The sequence below is a fragment of the Podarcis muralis genome, chromosome 6 (assembly GCF_964188315.1).
Source record: "Podarcis muralis chromosome 6, rPodMur119.hap1.1, whole genome shotgun sequence".
Taxonomy (NCBI): Eukaryota; Metazoa; Chordata; class Lepidosauria; order Squamata; family Lacertidae; genus Podarcis; species Podarcis muralis.
This window is the reverse complement of record NC_135660.1, coordinates 80,073,380-80,089,974: the sequence shown is the minus strand read 5'-3', so window position 1 is coordinate 80,089,974 and position 16,595 is coordinate 80,073,380. Positions and strand designations below refer to the sequence as shown.

The window sequence follows — 16,595 nt, the reverse complement described above, 5'->3', positions numbered from 1 at the left end:
GCTGGCAAGCAAACATTGGGATGAGGTATTTGTGCTTTTCCCTGTTAGCTACTAAACCAGATAAAATGAGTGCAATGTATGATGGAAATAATCATGGATAGGGAAGAGTTATTGCTGCTGTTGGTTTTTCCAAAACTCATTTCCCTGGGTAGTTGTATCCTTCATGGAAAAATAGCCTAGGGATTAGTCAGTGAACCACTCTGTTGCAAAGAGCGTTGGGTGATGTTTTTGTTTCCCCCCAGAAATGTTTGCAATCTCTCTGGCAAATTTGTTTATAAACTCTTGAGTTTAAAATATTTTAAGAGTTCATTGCTCACTTGGACCCATTCAGTTTTAACAGCCATTTAGCATTGTCATTTCCCCCTGATGAATACTCTTGATTACCAAGACTACCATGTTACTTGGTGTGGGTTCAAAAATGATAAACCAGTTGATAAGTTTGCAGCTTGCCTGGTTGAAGCTGGAAACCATCACATCCTGAAAACATATCAGTTTTATTTTATTTGCTGATTCAGCCATTCTGTCATAACAAGTTTACTGTACAAGGAGTTTGATATAAATATTACAGTTGTTAACCTTGAGAAAGAAACATGGAAATAACTGGACTTCTGATAGTTTTCAATGCATTCCGGTAGTCTTTTGCCTGCTTTTAAATTTCCAATGTGTTTTGAGCAGGGCCGTCTTTACCCGGGGGGTGCAAGGGGTGCGGGGCACCTGGGCACCAAATTCTGGGGGGTGCCAGGCTCCCACCACTGAAGCCACTTAAGTGTGTTGTATTGAGCTGCTATGCGGCAGCAGGCTCAGCGACACCTTTGACACGACTGATCTGACGCCGCCTGCCTCGCAGCAGCAGGCAGACAGACAGGCGGCACGAGATCAGGCATGTCAAAGGTGCGGCTGACCCCGAGTGAAACTCGTATATGCGCGCTTGCAAGGGGCCTCCCAGCTCCTCTAGAAATAAGGGTGCTCCCACAATGAAAGGCTGCCCGAGATGGCTCTCCCACACATGCGCACAATGCCCGCCCGTCTCATCTTTCAGACACCTTCCTACAACCGTAAGCACATGCACATTGATAGCATTGTACATATTCTACAGGAAACTGGATATACACATTTAAAATTTGTCCATTCAGATTATGTAGAAAAATTAATGTTCCTTAAACGTCAGTGAATGAATTAGCATAGTATATTGCAGCAGAACCGAGCCTACATTGTGGAGGTAAATTGTGGCCATTTTTAATTAGGCGGTCTTGGCAATTGCACAAGTTATTTGTGTTTGGGGCAGGCTGATACGTTTCTAAGAAAGATTAGGAGCAGAAACAAAGTCTTCATACTGTTAGAATAGCTGATTTGAGTCTGTTAGTGAAAGGAACACATAACGGACTCTTAAGATGAACCCCGGTTCAGGTGATGTCAGTAAATCATGAGCTTTGCCAAACTGCAAGCTCAGACATTGGAGATGGGATGTAGTTTTGAATGGTAGTTTGCCACCTAGCAGTTTCTGGATTTTTCTTCACAAATGCCATTTCAGCATAAAAGCAAGAGATAGAAATCCAGAAGTTATTTTTTCAGAAACGTCTGTTAAGAGGTCTGAATGCAGCCTATTTTCAGACTCTTAAATTATTTTTGGTAGGGGCATAGTGACCAAGTCCTCAGTGGACTGAGTAGCTGAGCAGAGCTTTGACATCATTAGTCTTGATGGGATCTGTAAAAATTCACGTAGGACTGGTCATTAATTCTCTAGCAGCTATGCATGATAACTCTGTTTGCTCATAGAGAATTATAACCTTCTGTCAATCTCTGCAAACTCTGGGTGCTTCTCCCCACCTTCAACCATATGCTATGCATATTTACTTGACAGCTGTACATTGGACTTCTGTGGGACTTAGTCCAGGGGATACTTGTATAGTATTGCAGCCTTCAGGTATCTTAACACTTTCAAACTATCAGTACAGAAAGACAGGTGTTGTCTTTATTCTTATTCCTTTTGGGTTTTTAATCATTAATGTTGTACAGTCATACCTTGGGTTAAATATGCTTCAGGTTGAGTGCTTTCGGGTTGCACTCCATGGCGACCCGGAAGTAATGGAATGTGTTACACATGTGCAGACGGGCAAAATGACGTCACGTGCATGTGCGGAAGTGGTGAATTGTGACGCGCAGGCGCGGGTTGTGTTCGCTTCAGGATGCAAACGGGGATCCAGAACGGATCCTGTTCGTATCCAGAGGTACCACTGTATAGTGTTGGCCACATTATTGTTATATGTTTGCTATTAACTAGAAATTGTGTGTGTGTGGAGGGGTGTTAAGTGGAATGTAAGCTGAGCAGTAGGCCTGGGCGATATATTGATACATTGCCTGGAAACTTGTTTAAAGTTAAGATCGCAAGAGCGATTCCAGAATTTTGGAGCAGGAATCCCCGTGTTTGCGTTTGCAGTGTCACACGGTGCCTTGGCTGAAGTGCTCCACTCAGAACAACGCTACCCTACTGGCCTTGTTGCCAGGAAGCAGCTGGAGCTGTGCACAGTGACGCTGATCATCTGCATGGCTGGCAACTGCCTCCTACTTCCCTGCCTCCTTTCCAACATCATAATATATCGGGATATCACAAGTTTTAGCTGGCGATATATTATGATATATTTCAAAAGCAAATTTTCCTAGCCCTGTCAAACAGTTAATGCGCACGACAGCTAGTCATTGCGCCCATTCACTTGGCTTCATGGAGAATGTGCATATAATGCTTCCATGAAGAGGGAATAGTGCACATTTCCTGGTCAATATGCATAATCTTCAACAGGCCTTGGGGAATGTGTGCATATTGACTGCGTGTTTCGCACAGGCATCTGGTTGGTCACTGTGAGAACAGGATGCTGGACTGAATGGGCCATTGGGCTGACCTAGCATTATTCTTACAGGTTTTTTCCCCCTTCTTGCTTTTATTGTGTCTTTTGTGTCTTGTATTTTTAATTTGTGAACTGCGCTGAACTCTGCTGGTGTAGGGTGGTATACAATAAATAAATAAAACAAAACAAAACATTTTTTCTTCCAGTAATTCTCTGGAAAAGATTTGGTAAAACTCTCATCCTAGCTTCGCCGCTGATAAATATGATATAGATTTTAGAGAGGCTGTTTTTGCACAGCTCTATGAAAAACCTGTTCCCTTAAACTTACCCTTTTGATCCTTTCCAGTTAAGCAAATATTTAACTCAAAATTTTCACTTTGAGCAGCATTTATAAAAATTTCTGCAAATGACAATAGTGTTTGTTTTAATTAGATCTACCACAGTTCATTTTCTATCAAGGAAACTGATGGAGAGGAAATTATTTACCTCCTGCAATGGGCTATGGAAATAGTTTGCTACTATTTGCTTTCTGTAATGCATATTTGCTCTTTGGAGACAATACAAGTTTATTGTCAGTGTTTGCCAAATTTGTCATCCTTTAGTGCAGGACTTCTAAATGCTGGCAGATTACATTAAGGATATGGGAACTATTTAGAGGAAAAAATGATAATGCTTTCTAGTACTTGTTCCTTTGCATCTTCTGCTTCTCCCTCCCCCCCCCCCAAAAAAAACCCTGGATGAATTATGTACACTTAGCCTTTGATAAGCCTAAAGAATTAGCATCTTTTTCTTTTTCAAAGAAAAATTGGGAATGGTCGTTTCAATTGCTAAATCAAAGATTACCAACGGATACTTTTTTTATAAAAACTGTATTTGGTAGTAATTATAATGAAAGCTTTCTTGAGAGCCTGATGTTGCCAAGAAGCAGGTTAGACTTAAATGAGTACAAATTTGTTCTATGAAAGTCAGCCAGCTGATTTTAAAGTATTGATCTTCTTGAAGAAGGATCAGTCGCAGCTTAACACAGTCAAGCCAAGTCATCTGCTGCTTAGTGTAGGACTTGACCTACTAAGCATCTTAATCTGTCAATAAAATTCTACAATAGATAATGAAGGCAGGAGTCTGATTTTCATTTTGAACATTGGTTACTGCAGTCTCTCTCTCTCTCTCTCTCTCTCTCTCTCTCTCTCTCTCTCTCTTTCTCTGCCCCCTCTCCCTGCAAGAGTGCAATTTTCAACTTGGCTAGCATTTTGAAAGCAGGAGACACACTTGGGATGGTGCTTTTGTTGCAGAAATAGTTAAGGAACTGCCTTGTAGAATCAGATCATTGTTCCATCTGCTGTGACCCGCAGCAGCTTGTCTAGCATTTGGCTAAGGTCTTTTCCTCATCTTGGTACTTGAAATACTTTAAGTGGAATTATGAGGGGTTGAATCTGGGTTTCATATATGAGAAGATTGTGCTCTGGAGTTCCTTTCACATTTTCAATCTTGACAGCTGAGTTTGTTTGTTTTTCTACGTAATAATGTACCTGGCTGAGGACCATCCTGAATATTGACACTTTCCTCACAATGTATAGTAATTCCTGAAGCAGTGGAATTTGTCACCGAGTTTAAAGTCTGTGACTGAATCAGTTCCTCCTGTAAATTGTTCCTAAGGTTATTACCGTACTGAGAGAGACAAAGGGACACAATATGAACTGTTCTACAAGAAGGCAGATGATATGGAGTACAGGCATGTCACACTGTTTCGTCCATTTGGGCCCCTAATGAAAGTGAAGAGTGAAACTGTTGACATCTCCAGGTCAATAATAAACATTATTGTTCCCCTTGCTGGAAGGACGGAGGTTTTTGCACAGTTCATGCAAAACTTCAGGTAAGTGCTTCAGAATCTAGGCCCTATACCAATCCTATGTAGTCATTTTCTACAGTAGAAGGCAAATAAAGTGAATCTTCCAATCAGCTATAATGCTTAGTGGTATTGTAGAACACTGGTAGTTCCAGTTTGGAGAAGCATCTTCTCAATTTAAAATCTGAGATGCTTTTTTGCCTCTGAAATATAGGCTAGTGTGCAAAATGTGACCATAGATTGCTGGAGCATTTGGTACCTGATGTGCAATGGATTAAACACTAGCCACATCTCAAGAAGCAGTAATGGGAAGAAGGCACAAAGGATGAATGAACTGCAGCCGTTCGTCATTCATTTATAATGGACATCACACCTATAAGCCTGGTATTCCCGACAGTGCAGTGACTTAGTGATTAATTTGATCAGATTGATTTCTAGGATGCAATAGGTAAATGTATTTGCAAATAGAACAAATCCAGTATGCGATATTTGCTATTTTAAATTACAAAACCCCTTGTTAAGCTATTGCAATACCAAATACTTGTTTTGCTTCTCCAGGGAAGTGTGCATTAACCAGGACAAGCGAATTCACCTCACAGTTGTATATTTTGGACATGAGGGGCTTTCTGACGTCAAGAGCATCTTAGAATCAGTTGCTAGGTGAGTTGAAAAAGTTCAAACTTTTGATTATGTAAAAATCAAAGCAGCAATTAGCTGTTTAAATTTGTCTTAATGAGGTGCTGGTATAATGCTTCCCCCCAGATAATGCAATGGGTTTTGATGACTGGCTGGGGTTAGTAGAAAACCTTCAGAGAAGCCCATGCAATGTTATCACTTTGCATTTTAGTGAGTGAGTAGCAAAGTTTTTATTTTTCTGAATTTATTTTTTAGCAAAATCAATATTCTACTGTTCCTTTGCAAGAAAACACATTGCAACAAACCACAACAAACACAAATCAATGCAAAAGCATCACATAAGTATAAACAGCCTTTGTTTAAAAAAGCAACAACCAGAGGGAAAAAAGACCCCAAACTCAGCAGCAGCAGAAATAATCAAGAGAATCAGCCATTACCAAAAGCTTCCCAAAACAGCTGTTTCTTTATTTCATATAGCTGTATACTGCTTAATACCAGAGCAGTCTCTAAGCAGTTTCTAAAAAGATGTCACCTCTAGTAGTGTTGAGGCCAGGTTGGCATTTCTGGGGGAAACAGTTCGCAATGACTGTATTGGGGACATCTCTATATTCGCTGAATTCATGTAACTATTAGATAGCTTCTTTGAACAAAAATCTGTGGTAGCTCTAAGATTTGCTGATATGGCAATTTTTTCTAAAGCATAAAAATATCCTATGCCAGTAGGAGATTTTAAATGACAAAATAGAGGATGCTGATAAGCACTCAGAGACTTCCATATGTGTTTATGGTTCTGTGTTCAAAATACATCTACATTGGTAAACGGGTTTTTTTTTTTGGGGGGGGGGAGTGGTAATTTACAGCATATTTATTGCAGGCAAGGTGTTTCAAGTTTTTCTTGAAACTATTTAATTTAGTGGCAGAAGTGAAATCTTGCTACCATCTTGATCCTATATATTTCTGTTTCATATCAGGGAGAAACTCTTTTTACCTGGAGCAGAATATAGAAACTAAAGATAAAAATGTATTGACTTGCAAAGAAGGCACCAAGAGTTCTAGAGTTCAAGTGCCACTACAGATAACACTCTAATTTGTCAACTTAGTTGCCCTTGCTTCTGACAGAATCCAACAGAAACATATCCCAACTGGCAGCATCCATAAGTGCAAAACCTATTTCATAAAAGAGATAGAGCCCAGGCTGTGTATGAAGTGTAGTTTGCCAAGCTGAAGCTGACGTGTCATGAACTGAACATTTTAACATCACTATTTTTCTATGTTCCCACCCCTCTTTTTTTTTTTTCTTAGAGAGGCTAACTTTCATAATTACACCCTGGTTTCTTTGAATGAGGAATTCAATCGTGGTCGGGGACTAGATGTGGGTGCCAGAGCCTGGGAAAAAGGCGAGGTCTTGATGTTCTTCTGCGATGTTGATATTTATTTCACAGCCGAGTTCTTAAATAGCTGCCGCTTGAATGCTGAGCCAGGTATGTTCACACTAGGTTCCTAAAGTCAGCAGAGGCAGCCAAGGCTTCTGGAAAGTGGGAGGGTTGCAAGTCCCACCAGCTCTACTCAATACTGCTTCTCAGTGCTCTTCCCATAGAAGTGTCTGCTATCATCCATGATGGTTAAATGGAATGAAATGGCTCAGAGGCAGGATTCCTCCACATACCAGATCCTGGGGACAAATAGGAATGTTGTCTCTATGCATCACGTGCATAGTTTCCACTGGCCACCATGAAAAGCATAACACTGGGATAGGTGTGGGCAGATAATTTGCTAGCGACTGGAAACTTGAGTATAAAACAAAGATGGGAACTGAGCTTCAAATAGTGGAGTGGCAAACGCACCTGGTAGAGCATTCAGCGCTGCATGCAGAAGACCCCCAAGTTCAACTCCCAGCATCTTCCATTAGCACTGGAATGTCTCCTGTCCGAAACCAGAAAGCTGCTGCCACTCACGTAAACAGTTATGAGCTAGATGGACCAATGTTCTCACTTGGATTAAGCAGTTTTCTATGTTCCTGTCTCCTATCTTCTCTTGCCCAGCACCCCCACAGGCAGGGGACAACCCCACTGTGCATCTTTAAACTGGCACAGGCACCTCTTCATTAGATCCTACGTAATAAAAGAATTAAATCTTGGTCTCCCCAAGATGTGACACTCTAATCACTATCCAACACCCTTGGCAAGAGCCATGTCTGGAATTGGGCCAAAATTTACAGCAATGGCAAAGACTATACCTTTTATTTTAGAGGGATGTTGAGGTTAGGAGTCATGTGTCGTTCACATACTGGTGCTTGACCCTTTTTGAAAGTTTTATTTATAGTTACCTTCATCAGAACGATCTCCTCCAGTCAGGAATAATTTTGAACACTGTTGCTTTTAACTCCTCGGGTTATTTGATGCTCTCGTTCCAGACCCAAATATAATATTTGGCTGTGCATGCTTGGTTCCATTCCCCCTTTGTGCTGTGATTGATGCATAACATGGGTTTTTTGAGCAAAAGTCTTAAGAGGCAGACTTTTTTATTTTCTTTTGCTTGTTAGATGGATTGTTAGATGGAAAAAAATAGAGGAAACGTGCAGCTGCTTTTTTCTGCCCAAAGATGTCCCATAAGGAGTAACGAATCTCTCCTGTCTCTGTAGGGAAGAAAGTTTTCTATCCTGTGGTATTCAGCCTTTATAATCCTGCCATTGTCTATGCTAATCAAGATGTGCCACCCCCTGTGGAGCAGCAGTTGGTAAGTGACTGGAGTTTAAAGAAGCTTAAAAACCTTGTTCTCCATATTAACCGTAGCAGCTTCAATGCAGTGTTTGATGGAAGAACTGTTTATCGTGGAAAGTAGGTCCTTTAAATTTAGCTCTGTTGAGCCTTCTCCATTAAGCAGAGAGGACAAGAGTCAGATCAAAAGAAAAAGAAATTTGAAATATTTAAAACACTGCATGGGATGATGTAAACTTATAAATTCAACACTCACTGAAGCATAAAACAAATGTGTAAATGAGCACAATCATTTACATGCCAAGGAGCATGTAAATCATTAAATGCTAGGTAGGGGAAATTCAAAGGTGAAATAAATAGAGCGAATAAAGATTTCAGCAATTTACTCAAGAACAATCAACTTAGAAGAATTTGGAAATAAAAATAATTAACCAAACAGATACTAGTAAGCCTTAAATTATATACTCCTTAAATGTTCCATAGTCCAAAAAGCTTTCTAAATTCCCAACTATTCATCCGGTTAATCTAAAGATAAAAAATGGAGAAGGAAGATTATAGCTTTATCCACATATTGACTGGTGCTAATGCCAGTTATCCTCTTCATCTTCTTCTTCATCATCATCCTTGCAGAAAGATATCAAGTCCCACAGGGCCCTAGTCTCTTGTGACAGAGTGTTCCACCAGATTGGGGCCACGGCCAAAAAAGCCCTGGCTCTGGTCGAGGCCAGCCTAACCTCCCTGTGGCCCGGGATCTCCAATATGTTTTTATTGAAAGACTGTAAGGTCCTCTGTGGGACATACCAGGAGAGGCGGTCCTGTAGGTATGAGGGTCCTAGGCCGTATAGGACTTTAAAGGTTAAAACCAGCACCTTAAAACTGAGCCTGTACTCCAGAATTTAACCCATACTCTTCTGTAAAAATGACAGTAATTCAGCAGCATCTACAAATGATGCATACAGACAGCTTGCAAAGCTTGCAGAGCTTTGTGTTCAGTTTTTTTTAAAAAAAGTATCAGACAGACAGTGGTCAAAGGCGAACGATTCTACCACACCATTTGCGGAAAAATAAAATGGCATGTTCCTAATGATACATGGTGTTTGCTTCATTCAAGAAGAAAACTGAGAAACATTAGATGAGGGCAAAACTGGAAATCTGTTGCTGTGTAATGTGTAGCACACTGGCTGGAGTACAGTAGGGAGTTTCCAAAGCTGAAGGCCTATATGGTCAAGGAAGCCTGCTAAAGCTGGGGATCACACAGGGAGTTCATAGAAGGCCAAGGAGATAGAAGAAGAGGAATTGCGGTGTGTGTATCTTTACACAGGGTGATTAGAGTACTTTGCACCTACTTCTGCCTGCCAAATGTGCCTATGGAAGTGTTGCCAGCGGCATCCCAGAAGCATAAAGCCTTCAAACTGAGCTTTGTGGGGCTGAGCCAACCCAGGATCCATTAAATCCTGTGTTATCCCTGCTGCTGCATCAGGTGTGACCTGGGCCCAACCAGTGCACCAGCTCCAGGCTGGCGTTGCTTCTTCCTGAAGCCAGGCTGTGGGCGGGGCGAGTTAGGATTGCTTCCTTAGCCTCACTTCAACTTGAACTTGATGGGACAACGAACATGGAAATCCCAGCGAAAACACATTCAGGGCACATTATGACCGTGTGTTGTTATAGAGAAGCGGGTAGTCTACATGCCATTTTTGGAAATAAACTCGTGTTGCCTGTTATGCCTAGTTTTGCCTTGATGCCATTGTTTCCTTTTGGCACTGCAAATTTTTGTATGATTTCACTAACACATGCATTTTTATGGACACTGTACCCCTGCGTATGCATTTTTGTACATGCTTAATTGGCTAGACAACTGCAAAATTCGAAGGACAGCTGTACTTCGGTTCTCAGATTGTTTTGGAAACTGCCAATTAGGTACCTTTAAATGCAAATCGAATTGAAATTCTCCCCCATCCCTAGTGGGTGGTGAGTGAATTGTTTACTGGGATAATTAATTTCAGATCCTGTTCCTTCTCGAAATGCCTAAATATGCATACTTTTATAATTGTAGGTGCACAAAAAGGATTCTGGTTTTTGGAGGGATTTTGGTTTTGGAATGACTTGTCAGTATCGAACAGATTTCTTGGCTGTCGGTAAGATGCTTTGCTTTATGATGTTTGTCTTGGATTTTGTCAGATACCCTCTGTTTACTGATTGACATGGGAATGTTGCTTCCTCCTGGATATTCTGCACAAATACCCAGCTCAAGTGACTCTTGCTCTCACTAAGGAAGAGAAATGATTTCTTCCAGGAAACTATTACTTTACATTATTTCTGTCCAGCCTTTCAGTCTAAAGACACCCAGGGCATACTTAATTAAATCATGGTTCTTGAACTTTGTAGAAAATAATGTGTGAGTTATTCACCCATGCGGTTTCTTACTTGAGCATTTAAAAAGCTAGCACAAGCCCTACAGCTTAGTTTTGTCGGTATATGTTGGCACCACCTTGTGGCTTAACTGAGTTTTGATATTGTGTAATAGCTTTATGTCTTATTTTAGTTGCTGTACAATATTAATGCTGCTTTTAAAAAATGCAGTAGTACTGCACCAATAATTTTTTTGGTGTTGTGTCTCTTCATATTTTTAATTAAGGCAAATTACTATTTACTTCCTGTTTGTCTGTGGGCAGCCCAAGCCTAAGTATGTGTGACTCTGCTCCAGCTTCTAGATTTTTTTGTTCCCTGTCCACGAAAGATGAGTATGTCCATAGTGCCATAGGATTAGGTTATCTAAAGAAGAGGAACAATTTCTAGGGAAGGGATAACTGGAGGAGACAAATTAAGCCAATTCAGTGGAACAAGAGTTTGGGTAGGGAGATGAGAAACAATTCCAAAGAAAAAGAGAAAGGAACAACCACTTTTGCTGTAGAATTCATCAGTCTTGGTAATTTTGTGTGTTCCCACTGATTGTTGTTTGGCTTTGGGGCCTTAACTAACCCTTGCTGATTTTTAAAGGAAACTTTTTATTACAAAATTTGACTATTGCTGACAAGGAATTGCTCTTTTGCCGTGTCCATGTTACTTTTTTTTTTTTGCTTTTAAACAGCCCATGTTTTTCTATAATCTGGACTTCTCAGTTTATTACTTATATCTTGTTGTACACCTGTGCTAATTATTTTAGTATTTTTTTCTGCCAGAAAGGGTGCATTTTATGCTACTTCTGTTTTTTGTGCAGTGTTGTGTTTAATAGAGTTTTATTCTTTTAATGCTTTTAATAAATAAAATAAATGATAAATTGCAATGACTAATATTTCTTTGCTTTATTGCTTGCTTTAACTGCAGTTGAGAGTAGAGGGGATTGGTGAATGGGAAAGTGTATGTATAAATGGCAGTGCTTTCTTGTAAAAAATGTGTGTGTGCGTGTTCATAGCTTCCCTTAATGACTCTGGAAACTAATTCTTCCCTTTCAGGAATAAGATTTTATTTGACATCAGGACCTTAGTACTAGCATGTGTGTAGCTACAGCTTTTTTGCAGGGCTTATAGGCAATTGTTAGCTTATATCAGGAATGGGGAATATGTGGACCTCAAGAGATTGTTGGACTCCATTCCTTTAATCCCTTACCATTGGCTGAGGTTGGTGGGAACTGGAGTTGAACAAACTTTGGAGGGTTATGGGTTCCCCATTTTTGGCTTTCACCTATCTTTCAGTTACAAGAGTTCTTGGACTTCATTTTTTGTCATCTTCATGTTTTAAAAATGGCGATTAACTGCTAAAGAATTAGCAGCAGCAAGATGGCTGCACTCATTGTGCAGATTTTTCATGATTTCTGATGGATCTAGGTTCTGGAAGCTGTTCACAACTGAGGACAACAGTTGAATAATTCGAACTAAAATATAAGATTTGATCATCTTTGTTAAACAGGTTGCCCTTCTCTGTTAGTGATTACATACATAAAATTTTGTTGACTCCTAGGTGATTAGAATCTGAAGCTCTTCAGACAAGGACTTGCCCTTTATTACCTAACTTGCAACTTGAGATCCCTACTTTCAATTATCTTTTAACCTTGTGAGTCCTGCTGGTTTATCTTGCTTGGAGATATAGGATCTTGAAAATGAATGTATCTTCTCTACACCTCTGCTTGTGAAGTAATTTGATTATGGCATTTCTGATTTCTGTCTTTGATTTATTGCAGGGGGCTTTGACTTGGAAGTCAAAGGCTGGGGTGGAGAAGATGTCCACCTTTATCGAAAGTACTTGCATGGCGATCTAATTGTGGCCAGGACCCCAGTCCCTGGCCTCTTTCATCTCTGGCATGAGAAGCATTGTGCCGATGAACTGACTCCGGAGCAATATCGCATGTGTATCCAGTCTAAAGCCATGAATGAGGCCTCTCACTCTCACCTTGGGATGCTGGTGTTCAGAGAGGAGATTGAGACCCACCTGCGTAAGCAGGCGTACAGGACTAACAGTGAAGCAATAGGTTAAAATGATCCTCAGTGCAATCCTAAGACTCTCGAGCTGCTATGAACCAGCATCGTTCTGAAGCCTTAATTATAACTCAGCTAAAAAAAACAACGCAGTGCCTCTATCTTGCTGAAGATGATTTCAAAGATCTATTTCTCTGGCCAGCTGTTACCTACACATTGCACCAGATCAGGCACTTGAGCGAAAGGAAGCATTTCAGTTTGCTTTTAACATGTCTAACTGCATGGGGGGTTGTGGGCAAGGGAACAAGAACAGAGTATATTAACTTTTCTGCATCTAGATTTTTCTTTTAACATTTTCATTTTTCAGATTTGCATTATGTGGGAATAAGAGTCACAACTGAATGAAAAACTGCCTTCTCCACTGCCTATCATTATTCTGTGCTGCTTGCTTCACTGTAGTTTTTTTAGAAAGGGACACTATAAGTACGTACGCATTCCGTGGGAAGAATAAAGCCCTGAGGCAAGAGCCCGTGGAGAATTATATGCAAAAAAACCCAACCATGGTATGTTGTGCAGCCAGAATCACTGAATTCGCCTTATTAACCATCAGGTACATAAATCAACTTGCAAAAATATGTATTTAAGGTATTTAAAAGAAAGGACGTTGAACAGTTTACAATAATATTGCATTGCTGTTCTTTATTGGATTGTAAATGAATTGAGCTTGTATGCTGTCTGCTTATCCTAGCTACTGGCCAAATAATTTTTTTTTGCATGTTTTGGGATGTAGAAAGAAATGCTGTCTTGAACATAAGCAGTTCATTTCACTGCCTCATTATTACACTTCTGATATCCTTTGTTCTTCAGGTGAGTGTTGAAGTCTCTGTCACTTGGGAGAGGGGACAGGAGAAAAGACGGCAATCGCTTGCTAACTTGGGGCTGTTTTATTTTACTTTTGGCACTGGGCACAATAATGTCTCCTGCTTAGGCCCCATTGAAATGAACAAGAGTTGCAGAAAAGCAGAGCTGTGCTTTTGTGCAGTCTCTTATCCGTTTCAAATGGGGTCTGCGACAGGAACACTGGGAGCATTGTGCCAATTGAATTTGCGGGCAATGAAAATAATACGGCTTTTAGCTCTGAAAGACTGTGTACTGTTTGAAAATAGTTCTGGACACTGATCTTTTTTAAAAACATGTAATTTGCCTTTATAACATTGTGAAGAACAATGTAACTTGTCTGAAGTGGAGAGAATGTAATGCAAGTTGGCTTGCTGTTGTCTTCTCTTTATAATTAAATTGAATACTACTGTGTTTTAATATAGGACTGGTTTCTTGTTTTGAGGTCATGAAGCAATGTGCTACAGCCCTAAAGTGTGTTGTGAATGCATATAGTGTAGTGTGGCCAGCAAAAAAGAAAGCAAATGTTGTGTACTTCCAAAGATACAAGTTATGACTGTAGATTGAAGATGATGGCATATTTTCTGTGAGGAATCGTATGCATAGAAATCCAATTGCATGAGAAATCAGGGATGCTGCAAAGAACAGTCACAACAGGGTTTGTTTGTTTTTAAAAATCAAAGTGGCACCTGATATAGGTGCTGTTTTTCCTGCCTATTTCAAATAAAGAAGAATAATGGATTGAAGATGGAGTTGGGAAGCCACCCTTATTGGTTAACTATCTACACCTTGCTCCTGCTATAGCTGAACTGATTTCATTCTTCTGTACCTTCACAGGCTGATACCATATCTGTCTTTTTGGACAAAGGTAAAGAGCTATATCAATGCTGTGAGTTCCTGGTTTTGTTTTCCAGGAATGCCCCCACATTCCAACAACCTTTCATCAGCGTAATAGCAATACTCTTTCTCTGCTTTTAATTTCACGTTTTGTAATGTTCAGTGTGTCATTCTGGTAGTGGAATAAGAAATGCCAACCAAATGAACTTTCAGTCACACAAGTGCCAATCCGTAGGAGAATTTTCCCAACACCAGATTCTTTAATCGGTTAGAGAACCACCTTGTGATTCAGTATCTGGGAAAATTGCCAGCAAGACAGAAGACGGAAGATGAACTGCTTTAAGGACATAAGAGACCAGCTGGATCAGACCAATAACATGTTTGCTCCAGAACAAATGATGTTAGTAAAATAATGGAGGTGGCGGCTTTTCAGCATAGGAACTGCACTGAGAATCTTGGGCAGTAAGCCCAAATTGAAAAATCTACAATAGGGGCAGGGGTCCCTGCAGCAGAAAACATCCAGGCCCTGTTATTGTCTCTGTATGTCTTCCTTGCAGCTAATAGTCTGGGAGCCACGGGGGGAGGGGGCTCTTGCACTGATGAATTGATGTGGGGCTAATGTATGCACCTAATTTTTTTTTAAGGAAAAAAGAAAAACATTGGGAGAGCCAACTGCAGAACTCCCACATAACTTGCTGTTTGATCCCTTTGGCAAGGATCCATATTTAGGCTCATGTATGGGATTTGCGATAGCCTGGTGGGATTTGACTTTTGCTTGGCTGACCCCCCACCATCATGCTGCATCATAAACTGCTTTTGAAACTTCCCTTCCTTTGCTGTGCAGCATTTAGCAAGAGGGAAGTTGAGAATAACAAGTGTAAAATATCCCAGGGCACCCAAACTGATTCCACAGTTAATCTGGATTTAACCAGTTGTCTACAGTCAGAATACCTGTCTCAGGCCACTTTGTAGGTTCTGTGAAGTTGGCAATATTCACAATCTTATTATTCTGCTTGTGGGGTACTTGGTGTTCCCTTCACTATACCAAAGTAAGGGAAATTTAAAGAATATATTGTATTTTTGGGAATAATATTTTATTCCACTTAGGGTTTTTTTGTATTTTCTTTTGTTATCTGTTTTAAAACTGTTATTTCTGTGGTGGAGTGAATTTTATTTACACATTTGCACACCGCCCAGAATAGTTTTAATGAAGGGTGTCTAAGTAATAACTTCAAATAGTCTCATTATAGGGTTGAAGCCATGGCAGCCTACATAATACATCAGTTTGATCTTGACTGTTCAGCAGTTCTCAGGGTCCAGCACTGAATGTGTAGAGCAAACTTGATTATCGTGGGGAGCTTTTTGTGTCAGCTACCAAAGGCCCACAATCTGCTTCCATGGAAGTAAAATTGTAATGCTTGACCTTGTATTTGCTGTGTGTTTTTTTGGTGTTGCTCATACCTGTCCTTTTGGTTTCACAGCTGGATATGTTGTGAATTGCTAATCTCCTATGAGAGAGATTAGGATTCCTAAGTGAATTCAGTTTCCTTTAACAAATGCAACTCCAAGCAAACACTCTTTTAAAAAAAGCTTTTCCTAGGGAAGAACTCTTATCACCCATGCTGTGTTTTATTGTGGGATTAATTACAGCTTTTATGAGAAGGCATCTTGACCTGTCTCTACTCACTGAGAAATAGAACAAGACCCTGTTTGTTCGGTGTTAATCAAAAGTAAATTGCATGGTATGCAAGGATCAAACTGTCTCATTTCTGTCACTGTTCATCAGCAAATAAATGCCCAGTGTTTAAATTCCCCTTTCTTTTTGTAAAATTGTGAAGCATCAACACAGCTTGTCTGGTTTGTTCTGATGTACCTAATAAGACAATTGAAAGCATATATTCACATCTCTTTCTATAAGTGGGAAACAATGACTTCCCAGAGAAGACAGTATAGAGGAGTTGGTCAAAGCTGTAGTATCCTAAATAAGGTCATTCTACAGATTTAGTTGGCAAGATTGAATCTGCTCCTTTTATTTTCACTCCACTTCTTAAAGCAAACTGTTCTGTGGATAAGTCCTCCTGGACCATGAATAACTGAGGGTGATTTTGCTGAAGTGAACTAGATTCCTATCCTGACTCCTAGACAAAAAAGCAGCTGTTTGGCGGAGCTGTCTAGAAACTAGCAAATTTACTGAAATACACAAGAGCACAACTTGCAGTCATGGTCTAGTTATCAGAGTGCTCTCATAAGGAAGGAACCAACAGAGTTGCTTTCTTTTTCCCAGGGAAGAAACATTTAAAAGGAAAATGAAAGTAGCAATTTGATTAGGTTACTGTAGTCTGTCCCAAAGAAGAGAGCTGTAGAGGGAAGTGAGAGGTGATATTATAACAAGTCAGAAAGAGGCTAC

The 16,595-nt window shown here is 40.1% G+C and overlaps 1 protein-coding gene across 3 annotated transcripts in view; it reads left to right on the top strand.

The window, feature by feature from the left end:
- Window positions 1–13,771, top strand: part of CSGALNACT2 (chondroitin sulfate N-acetylgalactosaminyltransferase 2) — a 31,373-nt gene extending 17,602 nt beyond the window's left edge. For all 3 annotated transcript variants that reach the window (XM_028729201.2, XM_028729200.2, XM_028729202.2), the window contains exons 3-8: window positions 4,500–4,716; window positions 5,248–5,349; window positions 6,628–6,806; window positions 7,967–8,061; window positions 10,096–10,177; window positions 12,220–13,771. In XM_028729201.2, the coding sequence (XP_028585034.2) occupies window positions 4,500–4,716; window positions 5,248–5,349; window positions 6,628–6,806; window positions 7,967–8,061; window positions 10,096–10,177; window positions 12,220–12,512 (968 nt within the window). In that variant the 3' untranslated portion in view covers window positions 12,513–13,771. The remainder of the gene's footprint in view (window positions 1–4,499; window positions 4,717–5,247; window positions 5,350–6,627; window positions 6,807–7,966; window positions 8,062–10,095; window positions 10,178–12,219) is intronic.
- Window positions 13,772–16,595: the final 2,824 nt, after the last annotated feature.